An 18036-nucleotide genomic window follows, 5' to 3' on the forward strand; every position below is an offset into this window, starting at 1 on the left:
CCATAGACCCCAGCTGAATCTAATGATAGCCAACAATTTTCTATGCTATCATGAATTCATGCCTGTCCTTTAAAAATGCTATATAGATGATACTTTCTTACTGTTTCAACAATCAAATTATGCTTCTTAGTTACTTTCTTACTTTAATTTCCAACACCCCAATATCACCTTCACATCCACACTCAAGAAAAATAATCCTATAACCATTTCTTGACATTAAGATTATCAAAAATAAACTTCTCCCTCTGTTCATCATAAAATAACTCTGACTGGGTTTTACATCAGTTTTTGTTTTGTTTTATTCCAACCTCTTTAAACATAATCTGGTCATGTCATTGTTCAATGCAATTTTTATTTTTTCTTTATTACATTCTACAGGAAGAAACTACCTTTCTACATAAACATGTGAAATAATGGTTATCCAGCTGATTTTCTAAAAAAATTACATGCAATTTCTTAAACAACAAATTCCAACCACCAGCCAATATATGCACACCATCCCTATATTTCCCCTCATTATTTCTCTTCCTTTTATGGGTTCACAATCCCTACAAACTAACAAAAACAAAAAAACTCTTCTTTCTAACAAAAAACTTCTACCCTCAAATTCAGCTCAGACTGATAGACAGATATAGTATACACATTAAAAACTTATTTTAATATAAAGATCAACAACCTAAACTTTTACATTCAGGGTTCATGTATAAATAAATGTGTAGTGACTGTTAGGCCAGATCCACTGGTAAAGCAAAATGCAACTTAAACACCAGTCTGTGTCAATTTGGGAGTATCTAACAGAGTTAACCATCCACTATCCAAACCCAGGCACTCATCCATTCATTCATATTCTGAAATCAGAGGTCCATATATCCCACTTAATTATTTCTCTGTCATTACCACAGAATATTCATACCTTGAATACTACATTAAAGAAAGCTTAATCATAGCTAAAGACCACCAGATGGTTTACAACACAAAGCTCTTTAGATCTAAAATTGTTCCACCTTTTCACATTTAAGCTCAACTGTTGTGCAATATATCTATAATCCTTTGTTTTTGTTTTGTTCTTCTGTGTACCACTTCTAAAACCTAAGTAAACAAGTGATTGTGACATTATAGCTTTAGTCAATAATCAATCATCTTCCAAAAATGATTTTCATATTACATTGAAGATGGAATAAGTTATTTCAAGACATTCAAACATGTAAATAAAATATTTAGTGTTTTATCAACTACCTTTATTAAACTTTGTTTTCCCCATCATAAATCCATTGCTCTTGAATCTCACCCAATATCTCAAAACTTAAAGTTTAGATAACCCATTCCCTCAATTTATTTATTTAAGAAACTTTCAAAATTAATATTTAGAACATCATACACTGTTACTAAATCTTATTTCTTAAGTACACTAATATAAAACATTTCATTCCTTTTAATCAAATATAACCAAGCATTTCATCTATACAAAGAAATAGAGTAATGACAATCAATCATAATTTTCCTCACTTTTCCCTCTCTTTATTTAGTTCATTAATTTAGTCAGCATAAAAATTCTCAAAGTATTACCTTAGCTTTGCTCTTTTAAATTATCAATGCACAATGTAGTAATTGAAGATAATTCACAATTCTCATCTAACAAAACATTTCCAGAAAACAAAAAGTTGGTAATTTTCATTTATTTTATAAACCTCTTATACAGGAGTTCTATCTATAAAATCATTTTGTTTCTGTTGACATGTAACTATATATACATATCAAAAACAATTCTATATACTTGACAGTTTGCTACAGTAGCTGTATGCTCAATGAATTCTAAACAATAAACCATAATCTATGGCATTACTACATTAAAAATTACACTTCAAAATTTTAAACATACGATATGCACATCTATACAGTAATTAAATTTAAAAATTAAATCAAGCTTAGAAACTTATTAGAACTACTTAAGCCCATTCTGTACATTTAATAATTCTAGTACAAGACTATTCTATAGTCTGAAATAGTTTTATAAACCAGAAATTCTTATACAAAACAGTTTTTTCAAATTCACAAATGTTAAGATTTTATGGCAGATCATATAATAAATATAAAATACAAAAAAAACCTTGTATTTTATAGAACACCACATTATACTATAATTTCATATGAATGAAAGTTACCTCTTTCAAAATTTCTCATCAACTCACTACTCAAATGCCCTTTGCAGAAATATATAATGGAGAATGAATTATTTTTTACAGTCAACTCCAGATAATATGTCAATGATTAGAGAGAAGAGCTTGTAAAATCCACAAAACTGGGTTGATATAATAATCTGTTAGCACTTGTTATAAAAATAACAATACTTTATTGCTTTATCATCCAAACTGTATCTGTTGGTGTACCTGTAAAAACAGTAGAAATACAACATATATCCTTCTTTACAATAATAAACAACTTATGAAGTGATAACAAAAAAAGTTTCACTCAGAACATCTTTGAAATTTTATTTAGTTTTATGAAGACTATCAAATCGTTTTTACATTAATATAATACTTAGAGGTAAATTAAAAAAGTACAGATGGCTTCTTCATTCCTAATCTTCATATAAAATTTTAATTCATTTTTACATAAATGTTTGCTATCCATTTTATCATTACATTTCTCTGAATAAACCATTGATGTTTTAGCTATGAAACAAAACGAATGTAACATCCAAAATCTTTACACTCAAGCTCAACTCATTCAAATAGTACTACAAAAACAAATGGAATAGTACAAATATTCTGCTGTTTATACAAATATCTGAAATGTTTTGTAGTATATAATTATCAATTGGTCACACAGATTAATCGATGTCACAAGAAAGCTTTAGATGGAACTAAAAACATGACTTCTACTATATATGTTAGATAAAAACAATATTATACTACATTCTAAGTTCTACAATTATTTAATGGAATTTTGTATATCTATATTAAGTGACCATTTACAAAGTGAGCATATTTCTTTCCACAGTATTAAAAGAAAAAAATCGTAAATTATTAGCACATCACGTTTTATTTTTTTTAAATGAAGTTTTTCAACCATTTGTTCCTACTTGTTTCTTATTATGATGAACATCTCTGCAAAGCATGTTAATGAATAAGAAACAATAACAAAATGCAGATATTCTATTTATTAAAAGAAAATATTTTACAGACAGATGGATATTACATGCTGTTAATAGTTCTTAAATATATTAATAGTTCATGTTACACATAAATAATACAACAGAATAAATAAGTTACATTTTTCTATGAGGGAATAGCAAGATTTTAAAGACCTATGTTTAGAAATATACAGTATTTCTTTTCTGGCTGATACTAAGTAAAATAATGATAACATTTTTCAACACAGAAAATGTATTTCTGATAAATAATTACTTCCACTCACACAATAAATTTCCTCAATTTGTTCTGCCCTCTATATGAAGAATCTTCACTTGCCAGTAATCTTGAGACTCTCACCAATCCTCACATGTTTTACACATGGTATAGCTACATTGTAGTATGCAACAACCTCATCAACAGGAATGCAACAAACCCTCCTAGCCCAGCTATCTCTCTCTATACTGTATAGCACCATCATCACTCAGAGATTAAGCAAGAAAAGAAGCACTGAAAGTGGGTAAGATAGATAGGAAGTGTAAGCAGAGGTAAGTATCTATGGGAAAATACATGTTGGAAAATGTTACCTTCCAAAATAACACCTTACCTCTCTCTCACATAATACCTAGAAGCTCACACTAAAACCATGGGAGGACTGGTGCAAAAGTTACCAAGATGAACCCCCTTTGGAAGGTTACTGAAAAGAGCTTATGGAGGGTGATACCTTAAATCACGAAAATATAGGGGAACACCTGTGGAAGACTGCACCTCATCTGTACCAGAATATACTCTTTGCATACAGTAAAAATGCAGACAGGAATCAAGTCCAATAAGGAATATATACCAGGAAGCAGAAAGAGAAGCTAACTTCCATTTCAGCTACATTGGTAGGACACATATGCAGACCTAGTATACAACCAGTGCCAGGCCACCAAGGAACCTAAAAGCATAATAACAGAAGGAATGGGAAGGAAACAAAGGCAGTGGATCACCTTCAGTCCAAAACCAGGTGGTATCAGGAATTTTTTATCCAGTCCATAGCAAAAGAATGACAACACCCCTAACAACCAAAAGTTAGAAAACCTGTATTAGCTGGTCCTGCACTGATCCAACATTAGACCATCAAGGAACCAACATCTGGGTGGCACAAGGATATAGGAAGTCAGTCAGAGGGATGAACTGTAGTTGGCAGATTAGTCCAGTCTAAAACCAGGCAGCATCAGCATTTTTTCATCCAGTCTGTGGTAAGCATGTTTGGAATTAAGTGCAAAGCTGTGCTCTGCCCACCATGGGTATCAAAACCCAGCTTTTAGTGGTGTGAGTCTGCAGACATACTGGTGTGCCACTAGGGGCATATGTGGTAAGAGCAGAGTACACACCATATACACTAACAGAACACCACTACCCTGCTCTCTACTGAGTGAAAGTAGTCACACTCAAGAAGAAGCCCTCCATGATCTACCAACCCAGCAGTAAAAAAAAAAAAAAAAAAAGTGTATAGTAAAAAAGACTCCTGTTCTCCAATACAAGAAGAGGGATAGGAAGGTACATGCACTGGAGAGCAGAAAGAAATGCAACACCTTATGACAGTGCAACAAGAGACCAGGAAACCCTATTTTTTAAAAATCAGGTTTATTCATCTATGACCTAATGGATAGACAGCTGTACCAACATTGTTTTACTCATGATAGTCCATGAGTCCACACAGTCTGAAACAGTAATGGATATGGAGGATGGTGATCAAAAGCAAAGCCAGACAAAGAAGAAATGAACAGGTAATATGTAACAAAAGTGTGAGGATTAGTCTATATGCCAGCCTGCACAACCTCCTGTAACAGATGATAGAAGTGAGCAACAAGAGAGAGGGGAAACGATAGACTTGCAGAAAGGAAACTAGGAAGATGTGATGACAATCCTTATCCAACAGAATATAATACTGATGGATGATTTGATGGAGCGAACTAGTAAAAGTAATAGGAGAAAGGTCCCAGCCAGAAGAGGAGCTACATGGAATAAAAAGGCAGGAGGAACAACCACAAAAAAGTGCAGAACACAAAACAAAAAAAAAAAGAGTCCACACAGGACAAAAAAGAATGGTACTGACAGAGAATAAAGATGAGCAATGGATGAAAATGAATTAAAGGTGCAGAGTTCTTGGAAAAAAAAAGCACAGTTGGAATAAAGGAGAACATATGAACAGTAACAATGCATTCAAAAATATTATGAGCATACACATCTGACCTTTGATATTTGCATGGGAAAAGGAGTAAGAAAAGTTATGGAAAAAATGGTAAAAACAATAAGAGACTAAAGGTTCAAAGAGAGTTGAAGTAAGGGAATGTACAGCAAAATTCAGGGATAATGGCAGGCTGAGGAGGGTACAGAAGCTGAAAGATCCTAAACAAGATAGAAAGGACAGAAGAAGACATGATGAAAATTAGAAAAATGGAAAGTATTAGACAGTGCAGCCTTAGAGCCTGCAATAGTCGATATGGACAAATTAATATCAAACAACCAGTTGAAAAATTTGGAAAGGTGGGAATCAGTTGGTTTCAAAAGAGAAGAAGCCATAACAGAGAGATCAACGATGGAAAATGAGCCACTTATTAAAGAGTTAGAAAAGTATCAGTGGTAAATCGAGGATGGTAATGAAACCAACTTAGACATTAAATATTTAATACCAGATGTCAGTACCCTAATTCCTTGGGAACAATGTAAAGACAGGAATAAAATACTGAAGAAAAATGAGCAACCTGAATGATAGCATCTATAGCTCTTAGGTCCAACACTGCTAAGGACAGACATTGGCAAGAACTAAGATTTCTTGGAGGAGGGAAGTAGCAGAAACAGAAGACAATGAAAAAAAACAAAATACAACAAAAGAAAAGATTCTCTGACAGAAATCTCAGTGCCCAACAATTAGCTGCTAATGAAGAGCAGAAGTCTGCAAGCTGATCTAAACAGGCTCAATTATCTCTGAACTTATAGAACCATCACTGCCAAAACTGACAGTACCAGGCACTGGAAGAAATTATGACAACAAAGGAATTGGCAATGGGGACAGGGACAACAAAGGAAGCAGAAACTTGGGAACAGAAAAAGGTAAACAGTGAAGTTAAGAAAATGCAATGGCATACAATCCTGACATGCAACTTCAGAGGAAGAAGCACTCCAATAAACTCACACTGGCACAGAAAAGGAGCCAGATGAAGCTAAAAAAGAGGAAAAAAATACTTGAATAAGAAGGGCATTTCATCCCAATAAGGTATAACAACAAATCAACCAAATATAAAGTGAGAATGCTAAGAAAGATAAACACATGATTGTAGAGGAAAATGGTGAATTAACATGGAAAAAAGTTAAATGGAAGAAAAATAATGCCAAATGGGAGAGAGTTCAACATAAAGATGGTAATAACTAAGCCTAAAGAAGTCAAAACAGAGAACATGATCACCAGTCTTCAAGAAAAGACTGCACCTGATGTTATGTCCAGACATATGAGATAACAAAGGGCATAGAATGTGACAAACATGCACCAAAGTCAGGGTGAAAGTAATGAAACACAATCTTTTGTACCTGGAGAGAAAGTAAAAAACATAAAAATAAGAAACAGAGCAAATTACAAAGAGAAAGAGAGAAAGAACATAACTGAAAAACCCCATCATAAACATATAGACAAAAGAGGCTTAGTTAGATTAAAAACAACATGTGTATAAGATAAGGAAAAAGTAGGTGGCGAGAAAAAACTGGCAAAACTCCTTACATTACAAGTGCAAAATAGGGATAGAAGTATTTCAGGTTAAAAAGAAGGTCCAGACTACATGAAAGATTCCACCACACAAAAAAGTCACTTTCCCAACAAACTCAACACCACTTTACCTCTTAGTCCAGTACAAACATCTTGTTGTTTTACTTCAGACAGAGTTGAAGTTACACTTGTGAAATAGTAACATGAAAAAAAGACAGAAAAATCTAGACACACACACAAAAAAAGTTGCAAAACATAGATCCAACAGTACATATGTATCCATACCATGTTATGTCTTTGTAGATACTTCAACAAAAAATGTGATGTCCAAAAAGTTTAAAGTGGAAAAAAGACATCCTTACATACAAGTACAAAATTAAGTGCAGATTGTGTTTTATAGTATACAGGGAGTAAGCTGCACTAGAAGTGTTGCACTTATACTGATGAAGAGTTGTCACATGCTCATTTGCATGTTACAATGCAGATATACCAAATGAAAATATGTGGGCTTGTGACCAGCAAATATTTCATACATAGAAAGCAGCACAAATTAAGAAAAGCTATTATTTAAGTGAAAGTGAGGTATCATATTAAAATTCAGATGTATTAATAATATAAAAAAATATTGATTTAGTGGCTAATAAAAATGACTGCTAGACACTAGATAATATTAACCAATGAATGCAAAAGATATTCCTTAGTAAGTACATGTGCATCCCTTGCTTCATTTATTATTAAACAATTAACCCTTTCAGATGAATAGCAGGTCAAAAGCCATGTCATCTTGTTTGTTGACAGATTCAAAATTTTATTGAACTACTATTTAATGAATTTATGTCAATAACTTTAGAATCAAATTGCAGTTTATAATTCAAACTTTAGTATTATGTATACGAGTTAATTTCTTAAAAGTAAATATTATAAGAACACATCAAAATATAGATTTTAGTGAGTCACGTGGTATGTTGAATGCAGTACTGTGTACAATGTTTGTGACAGCAAAATACAAAGTCTATAGTTTCATACAAATTATGAACTCAAATTAGTAATATTATCAAGTGATGTTATAAGATAAGAACCTCATATCTTTTTATTTTGCTGAGACATGGCTTATGTACTAAATCAAACACAGTAGCCTCATTCAACTCTTTCCAAAAGTGGCCCTTTATATACACTTATTTCAAAATATGACATGTGAATAACCAATAAACAGCTTAGAATATCCCCAGAGTGCTTTTCTCAGCCACTTTAATCTGTAAAAAGACTACAACATTCTTTCAATCTAAGATTTCAAGGAGGTAGGTTATGTCTTTAGCCTGCTTCAAGTTTCATATTTTTTAAAAACCTAAATACCTCTTGGTTACAAAGCTTGATATATTATACTGGAGTTATATGGTATCAGTGTAGTTACTTACAATTTTTTTGGTTATACAACTGTATATATAAAACCTAAAAAATATTTTTGTTTGGTATCCTCTACATGCAAAATTTTAAAAGACCTAGTAATCTATGTCCAGCAGCAAGTACAAATGTCATAGAGAGAAGAGATAATTGTTTGCTTTACTTCTTGATTTATTGTTCTGTATTTTAAGAAGAATGAGCTTAATAATTTATTTTTAAATAGTATACTCTATATACTTGATTTCTTAACTGAAATGTGACTGTACATTATTAAACAGTAGTCCACTAGAACACAGCCAAGACAAGGAAGACTAAAGTTCAGTTTTATACTACTGGATATGTAATGAGTGCACATGCACCATGTCAATGCAAGTTGTGTAATGTTGGCTAGGTATGACTGGAATGTCAATATAATAAAAAAATAATAAATATAGTGTCACCAGACTTAAGCTACTTACACTAAATATTCATATTTTTGTGTTATAATATGTAGTTATTCTAGCATGAAAAAACAATTTCCTAATTTTTTATGATGGTTACAAGGTTAATCATGTAACAGAACCCACCAAGTTAAGAACATAGAAAATAACATAAAATATAAAGTCTTCTTGAAAACAAATGTTTGAAACATATTTAGGAGGTTTTACAAATTACATAAATATTTGAGATTTTTGGGATGAAGAATAGTTTTTTAAGTCATAACATGAAATCATTTTGCACTCAGACTAATAATGAAAAGACTATTTTTCACAAACAAATCTTCAGTAAATATATTTCATTAAAAAATCTGATTTACAAAATATTTGTAATCTTTACTAAAAGCCTACTAAATGTTGTGAAGATACATATGCTGTATCAAAAGTTATAATACAAATACTTAATGTGTGCAAGTGTGTAGATGCACTCGTGTATATTATACTGAGCCTGTTATGAAATGGTTAATATTATGTTTTACCTGGAACAAACTACCTACTTAAAATATAAATCAATCCAGTATTAAGTATAGCTAATTAAATATCTGTTCTTATAATCCCATTTTTATTCAAAGTTTAGAATACAATTCATCAGTTAAGTCAGTAATATTATTGACTGTAAACCAGTAATATCTCACAAGGAGATTTAGGTTCGTTTTAAATCCATGCACTAAGATAGTGATGTCAAAATAATTTCCATGATAAAAATATAATTATAAAAAAATTTAAATCACCAAAACAACTATATTACACATTTCAGCCAAACTGCTATAAAACTACACACTCATAAGAAAACTTATTGTATTATACCTGAGCTGGAAAAGTTGTCGCATATACAACACTATGTTGACCATTTTGCTCAGTTCCAAGAATACTGGCTGTCAGGGTTTGTGCAGCTAGAAACAACAATTTAATCATGTTACATCTTAACAGTTTTGATGCATTTCTATTCTTATTAACAATTTATTACAACTCATTTTATTAAATGTTATGTAAAAGGAATAAAACATTCAAAATACATCTCAAACTACATTTTCTGGTCGAATAATCTGCCAGTCAAGTTGAACTTGTTTTTTTTTATTATTATTCCATTTCTTCATTCAGATCTTGGCTAGCTGCCAGATCACAGTCTTTGTTTAGTTCTTAAAATATCTTAGTTAGTAATTAAACCATAGTCTTTCACTTAGTTTTTAAAATTTAACCATAAATCAGATTACAGCCTTCAATTCTTTTAAAACATTTAGCAGAAGACAATCTTTATTTCAAGTTGTTAGATCATGGCTAATAACCATGTGTATTACACATTTTACTTTTATCTGGGTCCTACAGAATGTAAAAAAAAAAACCATGTAAAACTTCAAAATTTTTTATATAGTCTAAGTTTCATTAATCTTACTATAATTTTGACAATGTAGTTTTATTGCCAGATAAACGTAGCCAAATTTCTAAGAAGACAACTTTTTGAAAATTCTGAACTGCAAAATTCTAGCACAAACAACATGAATAATTCAATCCAGACATTTATATATTTCAAATAAAAAAATATATAAAAATGTTTATATCCCTTTAATCTCCAAAACCTCAGTGCTCACATAGTAAGAAATATATTTCAGTTAATGGAACAATATTATTACTTTGTTGTTACCTACAGGAGTCCATTAAAGTGTAACAGCCAGCTCTAAAAATTATATATAAAATATAAGAATTTAGTTGTTGTATACAATAAACACTATTTTAGTTTGTGGCAGAATTAATGTAAACCATGATTTCTTTATCAGTTCATATACAGGGTTCTATGCTAATGACTAAATGCTGAAAACATAAAACAAGGACTATAAAACACTAATGGCTAAATGTTGAAAACATAAAATACATGAACAAATACATACATACATGTAATATATGCTACTCCCAACAACAGCGAGTAGCCACTGGCAGTATAATGACTGTTTTTATCATCCAATAAAAGCAAAGTCATAAAAGATTTATTGTACTTTTTTGTATGCAACAGACTTTTTTCTAGCATTCTGTTTCTTGAATAATGAGTCTTTTAAAGAATTTCACACTCCTAATATAAGACTCTAAAATTTTTAACCAAATAATACCAATGTGTCTGCAATTCTTATAAAACATTACAAATATGATAGTTTCTAAGGCATCTCATGAACAAAACTTACAAAAATTTTCTTCTCCTAGTTCATCTAGTGAGGAATCTGTAGCTTGTCCAACAGATACATTTTTGTCTCCTTTCATTGACTATAAAACAATAATCAATGAGTCTGTTTATAGCTGATTAGAACCAACAATGAACAATCATAGCACAATGGAATTTCAGAACTATTTGGACTATATTTTACTAACAGCTGAGCTACAGAGTTCATGTAGCTTAAAAATAGCTTTAAAAAAACTCAAAAAACTCTTAATGTTTCAACTCCTTAAGTTTTTGAATGAATAAATAAAAATCTCAGAATATTTAAGTTATTATTCCTATTACATTAAAAATTACATGTTATTAAAAAGTAATTAGACAAACCTCTCTGTATTTTTGTAAGTACAATTTCAGTGGTTCAACATAGTTGTCAAACCCTAAAGTGGACATAGCAAAGAGAATATCTTCCCCATTTATGGTCTTCCTCTTTTCTTGATGACACCTGTCACTTGCTCTGTAGGTCAGGGGGTCAAGGACAATATTAACATCAAACAACAAGCATTTCTATTATACCTGATGAAGTACATTTCATCATAAAACATAAAAAAGGGCATGTTTTCACACTATTTTGAAATACATGCTATAGCTGTTAACTAATGACGATACACACACTCACAACATGAGATACATATATATACATTTAAAATGTCACCAAACTCTTTCCATCAAATGTAATATGGATGCAATGTGAGGTACATCCTGAAAGAATGAAACTGAGAGTTTACTTCAGAAGGTCAGATTGTCTTAATAGAATTTTTAGCTATATGTTGTACGAAAAGATCATGTTTGTTACTAATAAACTATCTCTATTTCTTCTCTGTTTGAACTTACTAATTACAGAAAATGGTAAATATATTTTTATATGTTTCAGGTAATATCAAATGTATCTAAAAAATTGCTACTATCAGATAATTTTTGTCAGAAGTTTTTGGACTGAAACTCTTAATTTCAGATTCATATAAGCAAAACCACAAGTGGTTTTCAGTTATAATTATAACTATACATTATAGTTATAATGTATAAAACATTAAATACCCGAAATCAAAATTCTTCCTACAGAAATAAATTTAGATGTTTGTCCAGATAACAAATGAAACCATATAAAAACATTTAGTTTGTCATCAGATGTAAAAAAACGGAAATTGAATCGTTTCATTAAAATAATTTTAATGTTAACAACTATGTGCTACTTAAACATTTTGAATAAAAAGTTATTGTTCAAAAGAAACGTTTTAAGATTTTCAAATACCTCCTATATGTTAAGCCTTCTTTGAACAAACTTTGTTTCTGTTTTATCCATCACAGTTAACGGCTTTTTAATCATTTTGAGTTTTTGAAGCTTCCAAAATACATCAAAAGCAGGTGGAATGACATACAAACGTTCAAATTTGAAACAAGCACAAAAAGTACAAATGTTATAATTTTTCACCAGGCCTAGGCTTTATGTATAAAACAAATTCCAGAAACTATGAATCTTAAAACAAATTATTAAGTCTAAATGAAAATACAAAAACAAAACAGACAACAGAATTTTCTAACTAATGATACCTATTAAACAACAGTTACCAAATAGTCTACAGAATGACCACAAATAATTCATACTTTTGACTGTGCTGGCTGATGAACGAGTAAAAAATAAAAGGAAACTATAACCGAAACTACAAGAAAACATACTTACAGTAACAAACATTCCATAATAAAGCTATATTTAGTTGAAGAACCTTAAATTACTAATTTTCTGTCATGTTCTACTTCAAATACAATAATTTAGAAATTAAGGACCCACATGGTGCATGAAATACTAATTTATATAACTAATTATGGTATTTCCTAGAATTTCTTTCAAATTACATCTCAAAATAAATTAACATATTCTACACTTTTTTCAGATTTTTCTATAACAATGAAAAATGTCAAGTGAAACATCAGGTTTCTCATGGTAAATATTTATTTCTTTAGTTTAGTAAAAAACCAAAATGGAAAGAAATGTTTATTAGCCAAAACATAGGTAGAAAATAAAATCACAGCTATTAAAGATTTTTACTCTTTTTCATGCTTCTATTATTTATAATTTAGTTTTAGTCGTTCAGTCAGCTAAAAGTAGATACGAATAGTTATGTTTATATAGCACATCATATAGTTTGTTAAAATGATTATATGAAACAGATTTCTCTTATTTACACTCATATTACCTGTTGGAAAATGATAACATTGCCTAGTCACCAAAGTTCACTTTCTATGTGGTATTAATGAAAATTTTAAAACAAGTTCTTTGTGGTTCTCTACAAAAAAGCAGCTAGAACTCAAGAAGTATAGGTATTTTTTTACCCCATCTGTTTTGTTGTTAGTTACACTTTTCTAAAATTTCTTTAGAATAATTTGTTTAATTGATATTGTAAATTTTGTTTTGGCAATAAGTGATAAACTATATATGTTCTAATGACTATTGAAAGCATGTTTGGCTTTTCATAAAAGGTGAACTGGTAAAAATGCTTAGAATTTTGATTACTCTTAACACACAAACTTTTCTAATGTATTTGAAACATGAACATAATAGTATTAATTTAACTGTAAAAAGAGATTTTATGAAACACTTAAAATCAACCAAATTGTTTTCAAAATATATTTCTTCATCTTTTTAATAATGATGTTTGAAACTTTCATATTTTTTTATTACAAACTTTTTAAGACAGTGTCTACAAACATTTTACCAATTAAATTAAAGAAGTATCCAACAGAATGACATAGCAAAAATTACAATATTGGAAATATTTTGTTCAAGTATAGGGCTGAAAACATTCAGTTAAACCTTAAACCTACACAGATAACAACAACACTATCTGTTATATGTAGACTTTATAGATATATTATATAGAACAATACTGGTTCAAACACTTTTACTATTTGCTTATAGCTTAGCTAAGTTTCAGTTTAAATCCCACAACAAATTTTCGAATTTTCTTAAATGGTTGACTTAGAAGTATTATATACATTGTTTGACATACACAGTAAAACCTATCTAAGCCAGAAACTGCATGGGGCAGAAACCTGTACAAGCCAGAAATATCAAAATTTTGCAGTATTATCTTAAGATTTCTCTTACAAAAGAACCTCTATATGGCAGAACCTACATAATGCAGACAGAAAGCTTTCACCTACCTCCTCTATCAACAAATAAGATTAGAACCTGAGTACAGCAGAAAATATGTTTTTGATTAAATATTAATTTCTTATTTAATTAATAATTTATTGAAATATTAATAAATTCATGTTTAATTAATAATTTGTTTAAATATTAATTCTCAGACATTTTGTTACAATAAGTATTGATTAAATATATTCTGTTCTTTTTTCTGCTGTGATTATTCTGAAGATTGCTATTCAAAAGAGCAATTGACTTACTTTTGGTTGCATCTACTGATTGAAAACTAGAGAAACCATGGGTAATAGGTAAAATTGAAAAGCTGAGCTGTTTCAAAAATTTAAGAAAGAATCATCTTCCTGTGGAATGGTTTGTTTGTTTGTTTTGGAATTTTGCACAAAGCTACTTGAGGGCTATCTGTGCTAGCCATCCCTAATTTAACAGTGTAAGACTAGAGGGAAGGCAGCTAGTCATCACCACCCACTGCCAACTCTTGGGCTACTCTTTTACCAATGAATAGTGGGATTGACCGTCACATTATAACGCCCCACGGCTGAAAGGGCGAGCATGTTTGGCGCGACCAGGATGTGAACCCGCAACCCTCAGATTACAAGTCGCACGACTTAACACATTTGGTCATGCCGGGCCCTGTGGATTGGAAAGCAAATAATAAAGTATGGGTGACCACTGCTATATTCAAGGAATTTCTGAACAAATTAAACAAAAGAAAATAGCAATATTCTTCTTTTCCTAGATAATGGAACTTGTCACCCAAAAGTTCAGCTTTCAAATGTTTGTTTAGTCTTTCTACCTCCACATACAGCATCAGTTCTACAGCTACAAGATAATGAAATTATACAGTGTATAAAATTAAAATACAGAAAATTGATGCTTCTTCCTATTACTGCAAATATGGACAACTGAATACATAATAAAGTGCTTTTGAAACTATGCATTTATTCTTGATATTGGCAGAGATTGAGGAGAAGTTGTTTGTTATGACGATTCTAGTAAAATCCAAACTCTGATTGAGAAGATTGATGCAGATGACTTTGTGAATGCGAAAGTTTTGTGAACATTGACAAGAATGTTTTAACAGAAACTGATGAAACTGATTTAAAATCTATAATAGAATTGCAAAATGGTAACAGTGTGAGAGATTCAGAAGATGAACAAAATGGAAAAAATAGCAAGGAAGTAGAAAATCCTACTTCATCTCAAGTGTTAAGTTACATTCATGCTATCAAATTGTATGCAAAAATGATGGGGGAAAATGAACTTCATGAAAAGGCCCTGGAATTGGCTTTCTCTTTTAACCACATGAGAAAGCTCATTAAAAAAATGAAACAGTTGAAATTGGACAGTTTCTTCAAATATATTTGATTAAGATTTTGTGTACTTGTGTATATTTTGAATGTCTATTTTTGTTCTTATTCTAATAAATATAGCATAAACAGTATAATAACTTTATTCGCAAATGTGTAACTTCCCTTGAGTCAAGCAAGTATAACATTCCGCTCAAAACTTATATGTAATTAAGGAAATTCCTGTGCACTGTCTAAGCCGGAAATTTTACTCAGTCTCTTACGATTCTGCCTTAGACAGGTTTTATTGCATGTATAAACAATGTATGGACTGAAACAAAAAATGCTGCACTAACTGAAAAGATCCCAGAGTACAAGCTATAATGTGGGATTATAAAATGTATCCTAGGTTTTGGAGGTTACTCTGGAAGTAGAACCCACACTGCAGTGGGGACACACCTTGTATTAGTCTTAGCCTTAGTTCACCACTCTCACCTAAGAAATAAAACAGTAGCAATAAATATATAAATAGAAATTAGAAGAGTGAGCTGTGGGTGTACAAGCCCACAACATCCCACGTCTATATCACTCTCCACTGCTTTCAGACACTTATGGGAATGTGGCTGGTCTCCGAAGAAAACAAAATTGAAATAAAAATAAGAAAAAGAAAATAAGGAAATGAGGGTATAAATAAGTTGAAAACTTACCTCTTAATTTAGTATTCCAGCCCCTAATATGGTAGAAAGGCACTAATTGTCAGCACAGCAAATGAACTGTACCAGCATGAAGCATCCCATCTAGCTTTCCAAACAAATTAGTATAGTTCCCAACCACCATCCATTCACTAAGTCCACTGTGACTATCATGTTCTAAACAAGCCTTTGTGTGCAGCAAGGCGTACGTCCGCATAAAGTGTTTTGCATGATCATTTTGGAAATCAATACATAAATTATTTTTCAAAAAGATTTATCAACTTAATTTTCCCAAAATGATCAGCAAAACACTTGCTTGTAGACATAAATATCGATTAAAAGTCAATGATTTATCAGGTTTTGAAAAAGAAAAACAGCAATTCAAACCTTCATATTTGGTAATTAATTTTAGACATAAAATATTCATTGATTTGCAGATTTCTAAAATTATTCTTCAGTGGATAAAAAATAATATTTTTCCTTGAACAAACTTAAAGCCTACCATCAATTATAAACACAAAGTTCCAATTGGTAAATAACTATATAATTATAGAAGTTTTTTAACTAATGTAAATGTAGATGACATTAATAGCTTACCTTGTGAGTGTCAAAATAGTTTATTTATCGATACTTCTTGTAAACGTACTGTCACTGGTAATTTGAATATTACAAAAGATAAAATATTAGGTGAAATGATCAAAAAAGGATCTAAATACAGAATAACCATAAAGTATTATGTAATAAGAATAATATTCTCAAATCTATTGAAAGCAATACTGATTAATACATTTTAAAATTTAACCATTTTAAATCTTATGCACTTAGATGGTTTCTGGAAAGAAATACCATACTATTGAAAGCAATACTGATTAATACATTTTAAAACTTAACCATATTAAATCTTATGCACTTAGATGGTTTCTGGAAAGAAATACCATACAGATTTACTGTTTCATCAGTTAAAAAATACACTTCAAGAATTGCAAGAAAAATATGTTATAGTTCCCACTGATAATGCTAACTGTAGCATTCGTATCATTTGTAAAAAGTTTCATGCATTAATTATGGTAAAAGAAATCAATAGTACACAAACATTTAAACTTGTTAACCAATCCAAAGATACAGTAATTAATAATTTCACTAAAACTTATAATAAATTTTATTATAAACAAAATTCTTGTGTAGATTTATCATTTCTTTATGCTATTCCTAAACTACATAAATCTGCATTTAAATTTAGTTTTATTTCCAATTCAATTAGAACAATTATCAAACAGCTGGCTATATTATTAAATATACATAAAATACTCCATATTTTAACTGATAAAATAAAAAATGTAAGTGTTAATAATAAAAAACCAAATTTTTGTGGATTATAAAAATAATCAAACTATTTTAAAATATCTAAAAAAGTGTGAACAAATAAATAATATTCAAATATTTGATTTTACCACATTGTAGATCACAATTCCATTAAAAGATTTAATATTTGTTTTAAATTCATTAATAGAACAGTTCTGTTATCTTTTTTTAAAACTAGAAAAAAGAATATTTACCTCCAAAAATATAAAAGACATAGTAAGTTTCTATATTTATAATAATTATATATTTTTCAACAAACAGGTTCTTAAATAATTAATAGGAGTTTCAATGGGAGCTAACTAACTACTGTACTTGTACAGCAAATTTATATCTTTACTATTACAGGAATATATTTATTAAAAACTACACATATCCAGATATTTTTAACTTAATTTACAGATATATAAATGATTAAATTAGTGTAAATGATCCTGAAATAAATAATGTTATTAACATTATTTATCCAGCAGAATAAGAAACTGAAAATACTTCAATATCTAATACAGAAATGTGCTGGCTAAAATCTTAAAGTCAACGAACATAAAGCAAAAATGTGCATTTTGCATTGTTAGAC

General features: G+C 30.2%; 1 protein-coding gene across 7 annotated transcripts in view; it reads right to left on the reverse strand.

Moving 5' to 3' along the window:
- Positions 1–332: 332 nt before the first annotated feature.
- Positions 333–18036, reverse strand: part of LOC143240696 (nuclear transcription factor Y subunit beta-like) — a 71116-nt gene continuing 53412 nt past the window's right edge. For all 7 annotated transcript variants that reach the window (XM_076483567.1, XM_076483566.1, XM_076483568.1 and 4 more), the window contains 4 exons: positions 11287–11416; positions 10931–11009; positions 9564–9649; positions 333–2387 (listed from right to left, as the gene is read on the reverse strand). In XM_076483567.1, coding sequence (XP_076339682.1) covers positions 2361–2387; positions 9564–9649; positions 10931–11009; positions 11287–11416 — 322 coding nt within the window. In that variant the 3' untranslated portion in view covers positions 333–2360. The remainder of the gene's footprint in view (positions 2388–9563; positions 9650–10930; positions 11010–11286; positions 11417–18036) is intronic.

This window comes from Tachypleus tridentatus, chromosome 13, assembly GCF_004210375.1.
Source record: "Tachypleus tridentatus isolate NWPU-2018 chromosome 13, ASM421037v1, whole genome shotgun sequence".
NCBI lineage: Eukaryota > Metazoa > Arthropoda > Merostomata > Xiphosura > Limulidae > Tachypleus > Tachypleus tridentatus.